Raw genomic sequence first — 12,459 nt, forward strand, 5'->3', positions numbered from 1 at the left:
GCCAAAGCTGACCTGGAACTGGTGGTCCTCCTGCCTCAGCGTCCCCGGTGCTGGGTCGCAGGTGTGTGACATCAGGGCTGGCTTTGAATTTCATTTTTGATGTTTCATAAAAGGAGTGAACAAAATATTTCCCAAGTTGTATTTTCTACAAAGTGTTGTGGTTTCTGTCGACTTGAAGGCAACATGTCAGTGCAGAATGCCACACAGAGACTCACGAAGGACACCCATCTGTAGAAGGGGCGAAGGCGGCAGGCTTTCCTGCGTAAGAAAGAAATAGTGGGGACAGTAAGGTTTGGCTTTATTCTCATAATAGCAGGAGAGGATTGCAAGGATTAATTCAATGCCAGACTGACTGAATGCCCAATATCAAAAATGTGGCAGGCACTGAGAGAAGTCTAGAGTAGGGTGGATTTTAGAGTCATCGGTGAAAACCATTGTTTTCAGTGTCATAGGTTCTTCTGGGAGGGTCACGTGGAGCCTCTTAGAGTTCATACAGGGAGGCCTCTTCCTCCTCCTCACCAGGAAAACCAGAGCACAAATTGATACCCTGGGAGGACAAGCGAAAGTGAAACCATAGATTGTCAGAGCTGGGGTGGAGCACGGAGAGGCTCCTAGGGAGAGACCAAGTGCTGCTGGCACCCAAGGGAGTGCTCTGAGGAGCACTGGGTCGCAGTGCTCCAGGTAAATCAAGTATGCCCAGGACACAAAAGGAGGGGCATTGGCACGTAGCTACATAGTGTGCTGTGAGAGCCTGGCCTTCTCCGGCTCATCCTCTTCGTCTCCTTCAATTAATTACTGCAGGTATCGAAGTGTGAAATTCTCTGGAACACAAATAGGATTTGAAATCCCAAAGATACTAGCTACAAGTGATGTCGCCCTTCGGCTGCTACACACTCGCTATGATCATGTCACCCCCCTGTTCCCCACCGCCGTCCCTGGGGAAGAACGCGCCCCCATCGTAGAGGAGGAGTTCAAAAAAGAAAAGAGCACAGAGAAGGCCCTCAGCACAGAGAAGGCCGTCAGCGTGGAGAAGGCCGTCAGCGTGGAGAAGGCCGTCAGCGTGGAGAAGGCCCTCAGCACGGAGAAGGCCGTCAGCGCAGAGAAGGAAGCCACCAGCCAAGATGAGGAGCCAGAGTTGAAACAAGACAGAGAGTGCAGCTTAGTCCCAGAGGAGGAGATCATCTCTGAGGCACTAGAGTACAATGAAGTACCAAGGGTAGGACATTGTCTGTCTCTCTGAGGTGGTATCTGATAACATATTCCAGGCTAGGTAGCCCACGCTGGCCTCCAACTTACAGCTGTCCTCCTGCCTCTGCCTCTCAAGTGCTGTGATTGCATGCATGAGACACTTAACTTGTGCTCTCAACAGAGTCTGTGAGTTGTTAGCTCTGCGCAATAAGCATTTGCGGCCCCTGGAGGCATTCTTGAGATTTTTCCTGAGCAAATAGAGCTATTCGGAAGCCCCTTTCTTGCCCACCCTGGTTTCCAGTGTGTCTTTCTCCCCTCTGCTCACAGTCAGTGCTTAGAGGAGCAGCTGCTTTGGCCTCCCCATTCTGTATTGTCATGTCCATCAGCTGCTGCAAAGCCGGGAGACCCGCTGCAGGGTGCCTAGATATGTCCCACTTTACAACAAATGATTGCACACCTTGGAGGGGTTCCGTTTTTTGCCATTTCCCCAGCATTTGGCTTTCTAAGACTTGTTTTTTGAAATATGGTCTCAATATGTGTCCCTGGCTGTCTTGGAGCTCACCATGTAGACCAGCCCGGCCTAAAACTCACTACTCACAGAGATCTGCCTGTCTCTACAGCTTGAGTGCTGGAGTAAAGGCGCCGGCTACCAGCCAGGCGATTGACGACCCTGAGGTACAGCACCTCTAGAGGGCCTGTCCTCTCTGCTGTGCTATTTGAGCAATTGAATGGCTACAGCCCTGGGACTGGGGGAAAGGCTCAGCCGGCATAGTGATAATTTATTTGTATTTTAATAACTCACACTTGCCTGTAGTGCAGAGCTGCATCACCAGAGGCCGAGGAGCAGGACTCAGTCCCAAGACTCAAGGCCACCCTGGGCCACAGAGATTGACTCTGTCTAAAGAGAACCAGAACTCACACACCAGTGCCCCCAGCACTCGGGAGTCACAGCCTTTGATCCCAGCATTGGGGAGACAGAAGTGATATGGCTGGATGGAGAGGGGAATATAAGGCAGGAGATGAGCTCATTGCAGTGTGAGGTTCGGTGGAGAGCATTGCTGTCTGCAGTCACTCTGAGGTCGCCCTTTTGATGTCTGAGCCTTGGGAGAGGAAGCTTGACTGCTTTGCTTTTCTGATCTTCAGCTTGAACCCCAATATCTGTCTCTGGGTTTTTATTATTCGTGCCACAAGCAGAGAAGGTGTTTGCTATATAAGCATGGTGACCTGACTTCAAATCGCAGCACCCGTGAAAACCTCAGAGTGTGGCCTCACATACACGTGTGACCCTACCACTGTGGAAGAACAGAGACAGGGTCCACAGGGCTTGCCGGCCACCATCCCAGGTCAGTGAGAGAGACTCTGTCTCTAGAGGATAAGGCAGAGATCGGTAGATCAGGACGGCCAGTGTCCCCGTGCACACACGTACACACATGCACACACAGCCAGTGTCCCTGTGCACACACACACGTACACACACATGCACACACAGCCAGTGTCCCCCTCTGCCCTGAGTACCTGTGCACACACACACAAACGTACACACACAGCCAGGGTCCCCCTCTGCCCTGATTACCTGTGCACACACACACACACGTACGCACACATGCACACACTATTAAAAATGATCATGCTCCTGCTGTTGACTTGTGATCATTTTCCAATTGTCGAGATTTTTACACATTTTCTATTAGAACAACTTTGGACTTGAACAGTTTTTTTCTCTGCTCAAACCCTCTTTTGTTGCTACAGCCCACTAGAATTTTCGGGGACCCCCAAACTTCAGTGTGAGTACACGAGACAAGCAGTGTACTGATTTGAAAGGTTTGTTTTCTTTAAGTATGGGAAGTGTTAAAGGAATAGACAGTGTGAAATACAAGTATGAATTGACCCTGCAGGGCAAAGTTCATCCCTAGGTCATTGGAAGGAGAACACAGAATCCTGAAAGTTGACCTCTGACCTCCACACGTGTGCCATGGCATGACACACGTGCACACACAAACACACATCTGTACTATTTGTACACAAAAAAATCTAGAATTTTAAAATGTTGAATTATTTGATGTTCTAGGAGCATGTTGAAATACAACAGTTGTTTGAAGAAGTTTGAAGACTCTAGAATCTAAAGCAACAGAGACAGTGGGTGTGAGTTGACTCTCAGCGCAGAGAGTTGTGTTTTGTGTGTGAGTGTGACAGGAGCATTTGAAAGGCCTGTAGGGAAGAGAACCAGAAAACGGGGCAGGGCCGCTGCAGAAGTGAGAAAGACTGATGTCCCCCATCTTTACGAATCTGTCAGTTGTCAGGAGGAGGGGTGGACGGTGGCAAGGTCATGACCAGTGAGTCTATACAGGAAGACTGTCTAAAAAACAAACTGATAGAAAAAGTTCTTTAAGAAATGATTTTTTATTTTTGGTTTCGTTTTGGTTGCTTTCTTGGGGTTCAGATCTTCTGGTCCTTTCTCCTTCCCAGGGCCAGTGAAGATTGTGTCTGACTCCCTGCAGCTCAGGCACGGCGGCCTGATTTGCTTTAACTGTAGGACAGGAGGCAGTGTGTGTGGGCAGGAGGGCATGGGAAATTGTCTCTGAACCCTACACCATTTCAATGTAAATGAAAATTTAAAATACAAGGATATGAGGTTGACTTGGAGTGGCAGGAGCTGCAGCCATGGCGTCAGGAAAACAAAGAGCACACGAGAGGTCTTGATGAGTGTCTCTAGCAGTGGGTCTCGCCTCCTAGCGCTGCGACCCTCTGTACAGTTCCTCATGCCGTGCTGACCCCACTCAGAAATTTCCTTTTTTTGCTGCTCCATAGCTATGATTCTGTTGCTGTTATGAATCATAGTGTAAATACCTGATATGCAGGCTAGCTGGTATTCAACCCTCGTGAAGGGGTCGTTTGATCCCCAAGGGGTCATGACCTAGGGGTTGAGATTCACTACTCAAGAAGGTTCCTGAACTGTGAGCATTTTAGGTGATTTCCCACTCTGTCCCCAGCGGCTTCACCGTGGTTCATATTTGATGTGAGTCTACGAGTATCTTACACAAGAATTACATCAACTTAAAACTGAAGAACGATAATTAGAGACTTCATAATTTGAACCCCAACTTGAATTTGCACAACTAAAGTATTCTGTCTTCTAGCCATGACTCAGTTACGGTGGCCTCATGGGGTCATGGTTTGCCATTCTGTAAATTTGTAATTTAGGAAACAGTTTTTGTAGAAGGTTTTAGTTCCAGTTGCGTGTGTACCTTTGGGTCTGTGTGCATGAGTGCAGTACCAGGGGAGGCCAGAGGAGGGCGTCACAATCCCTGGAGCTGAAGTTCAGTGGCTGTGAGCTTCCCCATTCTGGTTCTGAGAAACAATCCAGGGCTCTTACCCTCTCCACACCACCCCCAGCCCCTGGATGATTTTCTGTTAAAAGCCTAAACCTACAAATTCATAATAACACTGAAGGGCCTGTGTGTGCTAAGACCTCACGTCTGCCCCATTGGTGTTTGATTTGCTCTCTGAACTCAGGAAGATAGAGCTTAGCTTCCTTGGCCACATGGCCATTGAGGGTGTGGCTAGCTAAGCCTACCTGCTTTTCGTTACTGTTTAATGCTGCCCTGGGCAGCTTCTGTTTGGCGTGATGACTGAAGAAACACGAAGACACCAGTGGCATCCTGTGAGATGCTCCCGAAGCACAGCTGAAGAGCCCGCTTAGCTCCTCCAGAGCTGTGAGGCACAGCTGGGAACTGAGGTAGGGAGAAGTCCCAACCCGACAGCTTGACAAGTCTCCTGAGATGAGGGTGACCTGGGCGAGGCGCATTCCCAGGACGCGGACTGCTGAAGGACCTCCAGCTTGGCAGCACTTCACCTGCATATGTCGGGAGGCAGAGGCGCCCAGGCGGGATGGGAGTTGGAGCCTTTGATGGGTGGGATCCTGCTCCCTGGTGCCTTTCCCCTTGCCCCACGGAAGGGGACCAGGTCTCTGTTAATGGCTCTAAGAGCTTTAGCAACAAAAGCTGGTCCGTGCCCTCCTCCTCTGTACCTTTAGACTTCTTTCCTCACCAAACTGGCCATTTTTTCAAAGCCTCCAGCTCCCTCGCTTTGAATCTACAAACTGAGCAGTGACCACACAGCCTGGATGTTACAGTCTGGAAATGTCATCCGTCAGACAACTTAGTTCAGTACTTTGGGTCCAGCCTCACTCAGATTTTTAGGGACTGGGCAGAGTGAAGCCAGATTCTCTACCTGGATGTAACATAATGGGCTTCTAGCCCACTTCCCAGTGGATTTCCCTCCCCTATGAAGCCCCACACTACGCATACGCTATCTGAAAAACCATACCGGCTCCTCTGTTTCCTCAGTGTTTCGGTCTTCCAATCCCCCACAGAACAGTCCACTGAGCTCTGTGGACAGATCTCTAGGGCTTCCCCGACCTATAGTTCCAGGCTGCCCTGTGCCCTTCCCAGCACCTTCCCAAGCTATGAAAACATGGCCAGGTTGCTCCCAGTAACACGCCTGCTCCTTGGTGCGGTCTTTTCTGTTCCTTTTCTCACTGATCTTTCAAAATACACGACAGAAGACACTGAAGGAAGGGAGAGTTTGTTCAGGCTCTTAGTCTGACGGGACACAGTGCATCACTGGAGGCATGGCAGCAGGAGCCCTGGGCAGCTGGCCGGGGACCTCTGCAGTCAGCCCGCAGCGAGATTGATGCTGATACTCAGCTCCTTTCCTTTCTCTTTCTCGTCGGGTTGAGAGTCCAGCACCCGAAATCGTGACTCTGTTCAGGGTGGGATCTAGTCAAGCTGACTGAAGATTAGTATACATTTAAAATTAATTCTCTTCCATTAAATGACAGTGTAGGTTTCTTTTCCGTGAGCTTATTAAGAAGTTGGCCACTAGAGGGCTCTTAATACCGTCTCTTAATTGATTTTAATGGCTTTAATACATATTTCAGGTGTATTCTAAATTTGTGTGCAGCACAAAATATTTAGAAGGGCCTAATTTGACTATGACATAATTATGAGAATTTTTAAAATAATAATTGATTTCATAACTATTTTATTACCTTGAGAAATAAGCAGATGGATATGGGTCTTTGAATTGAAAGTTTAAGTTGCAAAGTGTCTCTTTAAGGGACTCTGAACTTTGAGGTTCAACCCCCAGGCCTTCAAAAATAAAAACTTACAAGTCTGTATGAGGTTAAAGTTGTGTGTGTGTGGTACTGGCAACGGAAGCTAAGACTATGTATGCTAGCTTAGTGTTTTCTACTGAATGATCTTAGATACTTTGCTTGTTTACTTCTGTGTTGTGTTGTTGTTTGTCTGTATCCAGTGGTTTTGAGACAGGATGTCATGTAGCCCAGGCTGGCCTTAAATGGCTATATAGCTGAGGATGACCTTGGACTTCTGAATCTCCTGCTTTCAACCCTGAATGCTGAGATCACAGATGCAAGCCTTCATCCCTGTTTTATGCAGTGCTGAGGGTCGAACTCCAGTCCTCCTGCATGCGGGGCAGGCACTTACCTGAGCTATCTCCCCAGTCCCATTCTTGTTTTTAGTGAGCTGATTGTGGAGGAGTGACGGCTGACATTCTGGATATATGCTGGTGTGTGTACTGAAGAGATTGCATGTGAGGACCAGGAGATGAGGCATATAGCAAGTCAAAACAACACGTAGTTTCCCCTGAAATGACAATATTTAGGCTACATGCTAGAAAGTGCTGCTGATGGATGGTTTTGCTATTCTTTGGTTTTGGTTTTTGGGAAAGGGTCTTACTCTGGTCTGGCCCTAGCTGGCCTGGAAGTAACTCAGTAGACCAGGCTGGCGTGGAACTCATAGAGTTCCACCTGTCTATGCCTCCCAAGTGTTGGGATTAAAGGTGTGCACCACCATGGCCTGCCCAGCTGATGATAGATTTTTAATGGGTCAACTTTGTGGGTTTCGAGTTTACCGAATGCAGTGCCACGGCATGCCCATATCGCAGGCTGTTTTGTGGACCGACGTCTTCCTTTCCACTCACTGGATAATTTCCGTGGATGCTGACACTCACAGCCGCCTGTCCTTTGGTTGCAGATTTCCTACCAGGAGGATGAAAGTGCCGAAGCTACCAAATATGAACTGGAGATGCAGTTGCTAAGTGAAGCTGTCTCAGCAGGTATTCCCATCACCCCCGGTGTGTAATGGAGGTGGTGTTCTTAGAAGAGTAACACAAGGCCATCGTAGAAAGAAATCTTTAAAGCAGAAATCCTTCACCATCCCTCTCCCAAGACAAGCGGTGTTCAGTCTTCTGTCTGTTGTCTCTCACTATGCACCTTTTTGGTTTTAATGAAACTGTGGGACCATATCAGATAAAACATTGATGATCACTTTCTTTCTTCTACTCAATATTAAGTTATGTCCTTCAGAAAAATATATGTCCTGGACAAGTGATATTCAGCACTGATCCCAGGATACATTGGTAGCCTGTCTCATCTACTGAAGAAGCTGCATAGTACAAGGCACAAAGGAGCGCCGCTCCAATCCCTGCTGGTGAAATGACAACTTTCTTCTCTGTACCCAGTGCAGTGCATACTCACAAGCACATGCACGCACACACGCCCGGGTCCTTCCCAGTCTCGCCCAGCAGGTGGCCTACACTGGACACACCTTGGAAAGGGACGGTGACCACGTGCCTGCCTTTTGTCTGATGATCTCTGTCCTCTTAGCTCTCACTGCCCCCTCTCAGTGACGTTGAAGGAATCTGTTCTGTAGACTTCCCGACATATTTGTCCTAACCCTCTGTTTCCTCTTACATTTCCTAACACTTCACTCTTTGTATTCTTTTATTCAATTATTTCTATATTCTGAGGCAGTGTCTCATATAGCCCAGGCTAGTCTCAAACCCTTTGTAGCTGAGGATGGCCCTAAACTTCTGATCTACCTGGCTCCACCTCCAAAGTGCTGGGCTCACAAGCAAGCTTTATGTGGGGCCAAGGATCGAACCCAAGGCACACTGCCCAGCAAGCTACGTGGCTCCTCCATCTTTGAACTATGTCTGTACTTATACCAGGTAAGGTTTTTCTTCTCCCTGGACCTACGAGGCTCAAGTGGGCCGTGGGGCTTCTGACATCAGCACCACAGTTCCCTCCGTGGTGCCTCCCAGTCAGAGATTTCATCACCATCTGGATTTGAGCACAACAATATTTCTGGCTTCTTTTTAGGCCAGTAAATTGTAAATTAAATACATTTAAAAGTTAGCTGGGTGGTGGTGGCACACACCTTTAATCCTAGCACTTGGGAGGCAGAGGCAGGCAGATCTCTGCGTTTGATGCCAGCCTGGTTTACAGAGTGAGTTCTGGGACAGCCTGGGCTACACAGTGAAACTCCGTCTCAAAAAAAATAATTAAAGAGTGAAGTTTGTTAAACTTTCACAAAGGAGACATGTGGGACCCCTGCCACATCTCTTTAAGGGAGTAATGTCACTACATCCCTGTGTCTTACTGCCTGCCTGTTGCTAGCTCTACACATTCCCACTCTTTCTCCTGCCAAACTCTTTGACATGGTACTAACTGTGGCACAGCACTAACACTGTATGGATTTTATGGTTGAAGGAACTTGGACTGGACATATTAGTTAGCTCTGTGGGGGAGGGGCAGGGTCACAGTACCTAGCCCGGGCTAGCCCAGTCCTTGCCATGTGGACCCTTCTGCCTGTCCCTCCTGGGAACTGGGACTCGAGGCGTGCACCAACACAGCTGTACCAGTCTGCAGAATCAGGTTCGGCCACCGCTAAGGTGGTGTTGGAGGTGGCTATCTGGTGGAAAGGTGAGAATGGCCCTGTCCCAGTGACCACTGGTGCCCTTCTCAGTCCCTGGGTTGTTAGATCACAGGAGCCCACTTCCCTGGCTTTGCTGTGAGCTGGGTCTATTTTTGTTGAAAAAACCATTTTTCATTTGATACATTGGCCAAGTTCTACTTTTCCACCATGAACCTTCCCATCCTCCTCCTTCGGAGTTCCAGTCAGGTAATGTCTCATTTTAAGGACTAAGTTTGGTAATTATCAATTTTTGATCAAGCTGTTTTTGTCTTTTATGAAACAGAAAATGTTTTACCAGTAATACATGCTATTATATGTAACCTTCTACATTGCTAGCGTGCACTGCAAACAGAGCCCTTCCTACCCCACCATGATGCACGCATGCACACTAGCACACGCACCCACGCACACCTGCTATTATATGTAACCTTCTACATTGCTAGCGTGCTCTGCAAACAGAGCCCTTCCTACCCCACCATGATGCACGCATGCACACTAGCACACGCACCCACGCACACCTGCTCCCCTCACAGCTGGCTGGCGAGACACTCCGAGAACCTCGTGTAAAGTGAAGTGCCCAAAGACAAACCTCCCTTACCAGTCCTGGGATTTTGTTTTCTTTTCCCTCCCGCCACAAAAATATTCCAGTCTGTTCTGAAGTTGTACTATTATGGTTCGTTTAGCACAGCTGCACCTGGTGGAGAATACTGTGGAGCTGCCGGATTTCCATGAAAAAGAGGTGGATTTGTTCCATTTCTCAACCCTGGGCGGAGTGTACCACCTGGACATCCTAGCGCTGCCTCCTCAGTGCAAGCCAGTGAAGGGCTGGATGCTGGTGGAGGTACGGAGACGCTGCCCTAGAGTTAATCACAGTGAAGGGCTGGGTGCTGGTGGAGGTACAGAGACGCTGCCCTAGAGATCGCAGTGAAGGGCTGGGTGCTGGTGGAGGTGCGGAGACGCTGCCCTAGAGTTAATCACAGTGAAGGGCTGGGTGCTGGTGGAGGTACAGAGACGCTGCCCTAGAGATCGCAGTGAAGGGCTGGGTGCTGGTGGAGGTACAGAGACGCTGCTCTAGAGTTAATCACAGTGAAGGGCTGGGTGCTGGTGGAGGTACAGAGACGCTGCCCTAGAGATCACAGTGAAGGGCTGGGTGCTGGTGGAGGTGCGGAGATGCTGCCCTAGAGATCGCAGTGAAGGGCTGGGTGCTGGTGGAGGTACGGAGACGCTGCCCTAGAGTTAATCACAGTGAAGGGCTGGGTGCTGGTGGAGGCACGGAGACGCTGCCCTAGAGTTAATCACAGTGAAGGGCTGGGTGCTGGTGGAGGCACGGAGACGCTGCCCTAGAGATCACAGTGAAGGGCTGGGTGCTGGTGGAGGTACGGAGACACTGCCCTAGAGATCGCAGTGAAGGGCTGGGTGCTGGTGGAGGTACGGAGACATTGCCCTGGAGATCACAGAAATCACAGTGAAGGGCTGGGTGCTGGTGGAGGCGCGGAGATGCTGCCTTAGAAATCGCAGAAACAGTAGAAATTGTTTTAGTTCATTTCCCATCCTCTCAGTATCTAATACACGTTGATCCTATTTTTGGAGAAATTCTTACTTACTAACTTAGTTGAAAACCCACAGTCCAGGCCAGGCGGTGGTGGCGCACACCTTTAATCCCAGCACTCAGGAGGCAGAGGCAGGCGGATCTCTGTGAGTTCGAGGCCAGCCTGGTCTACAAGGGCTAGTTCCAGGACAGGAACCAAAAGCTACAGAGAAACCCTGTCTCGAAAATCAAAAAAAAAAAAAAGAAAAGAAAAGAAAAGAAAACCCACAGCCCTGATGCCCAAGAGTGCCAGCTGATCCTTAATACTGCTAGTCTACATCAGAGCTTGGCAAAGATAGTTTTTTCCTGTTAAATGGCCAAGTGGTAACCATTTTTGCCTTAGTCGGCTACCCTGACTGAGATCCCCACAGCCCTCCTCTTCGGTGCTGAGGCCTCTGTAGGAAAGTGTGGGCACGCCTGTGTTCTGGTTCAAATGTGCTTATGAAGAGCAGTGGTATAGGAACATCCCGGGGATCGGAGCTGGATCTGCTCGAGACTCAGGCTTGCTGCAACCACCTCTGTGAGCACTCGGGAATTTCCCACATGACACTCACTAACTCAGAACTCAGGCTAGGGGTTCAGCTCTGTGGTAGAGCATGCTCCTGGCATGGAGAACACTGGGAACCCTGTCTAGAGACATAGCGGCACCTGGGGGCATCCGCAAATGTCACAGGGGCTGGTGGCCTCAGATCCACTGAGTCAGCAACACCCTCACTTGCATCTGACAGTCGGGGTCCTTTCCCGGCTGTCAGGGAGGCTCAGCCATCTTGGGCTTCTCTACCACAGCTGCCCCATCTCCCTCAGCCCCTCCTGGAAGGACCTGGTAGATTCCATCTGTAGAACTTCTGTTCGCTCTGTTGCCTGTGAACTCCAGGCTGTCCTGCAGCCTATGCCACAGACCAGGGTTTGTGGTGATCCCCCTGCCTCAGCTTCCCAAGCGCTGAGATCACAAGTGTGCACTGCCCGAGTTCATTTATTTTAATTTTTAGTGTTTGGTTTTATTTTTGTTGTGCAGGTGCCGACCGATCCCACCTATGGCACCCGCACCATAAATCACTCCACGTGAAAAATGTTTCTTATTTCTAAGAAAACAAAACTTTAAAAAAAGGGGTGGTGTTTTTGTTTGTTTGTTTGTTTAAATCCATACTCCCACTCCCAATCCCTGGGAAGGAAGATGAGTCCCTACCCATACTAGGCCAACTGACCATTTGGACAGCCCTTCTCAGAATGTTTCAAAAAATATGCCAAAATCTTAATTCAAAGACTTGGGTTTGATCAAGGCCCTGCATTCAAACCCCAGCCTCACAAAAGAAGCCACCCTTCCTCTTGTCCGGTACCACTTTGCAGACTTGGCTTGGCAGACCTCATGTCGTAAGTATTCTAAGTGTCCAGAGATAACTTCTGTCTTGCAGATACTTTTTTTTCCTGATCACTCCTAGCAAGATCTCAACATTTCAGGGGTGCCACACACTGTCCTATGTGCTGCTGTATACCTGGGTTTTATCCATGAGGCTCTTGCCCGGCTGATTTCGAACAAGCCTTTCCTTTCTCTTTCTCCCCCTGAAATAAGAACAGGTCTACGGGAGATAGCGTGGTCTGCACACACTCCACAGAATCCATACAAGAGAGGGCATTGGGTGGGCAAATGAAGGAAACAATCCCTTTGGGGCTGGCGGTGTGGCGCCATGGTGGAGTGCTTGCCTAGAAGAAGACACGCCCTTCAGTGAAGGCAGCCTTCAAAGCGCTAGCCACAGGAAGGCTCACCCTGGGATGGGTTTTTGAATTTTGTCAGTGTCCTGCTTCACCTCTTCACATCTAGCATTGCAGTTCCCAGAATTCTCCCCACACCGGCTGTGGCTCCTGAGAGGCCTCTGTGTGCTTGCGTGATTGTAAGGCTCTTTTCGT

The 12,459-nt window shown here is 49.2% G+C and overlaps 1 protein-coding gene across 2 annotated transcripts in view; it reads left to right on the forward strand.

Moving 5' to 3' along the window:
* Positions 1-12,459, forward strand: part of Dnai7 (dynein axonemal intermediate chain 7) — a 52,001-nt gene that overhangs the window by 32,329 nt on the left and 7,213 nt on the right. For both annotated transcript variants that reach the window (XM_075982289.1, XM_075982290.1), the window contains 3 exons: positions 802-1,216; positions 7,245-7,326; positions 9,650-9,807. In XM_075982289.1, coding sequence (XP_075838404.1) covers positions 802-1,216; positions 7,245-7,326; positions 9,650-9,807 — 655 coding nt within the window. The remainder of the gene's footprint in view (positions 1-801; positions 1,217-7,244; positions 7,327-9,649; positions 9,808-12,459) is intronic.

Source organism: Microtus pennsylvanicus, chromosome 8 (genome assembly GCF_037038515.1).
Source record: "Microtus pennsylvanicus isolate mMicPen1 chromosome 8, mMicPen1.hap1, whole genome shotgun sequence".
Taxonomy (NCBI): domain Eukaryota; kingdom Metazoa; phylum Chordata; class Mammalia; order Rodentia; family Cricetidae; genus Microtus; species Microtus pennsylvanicus.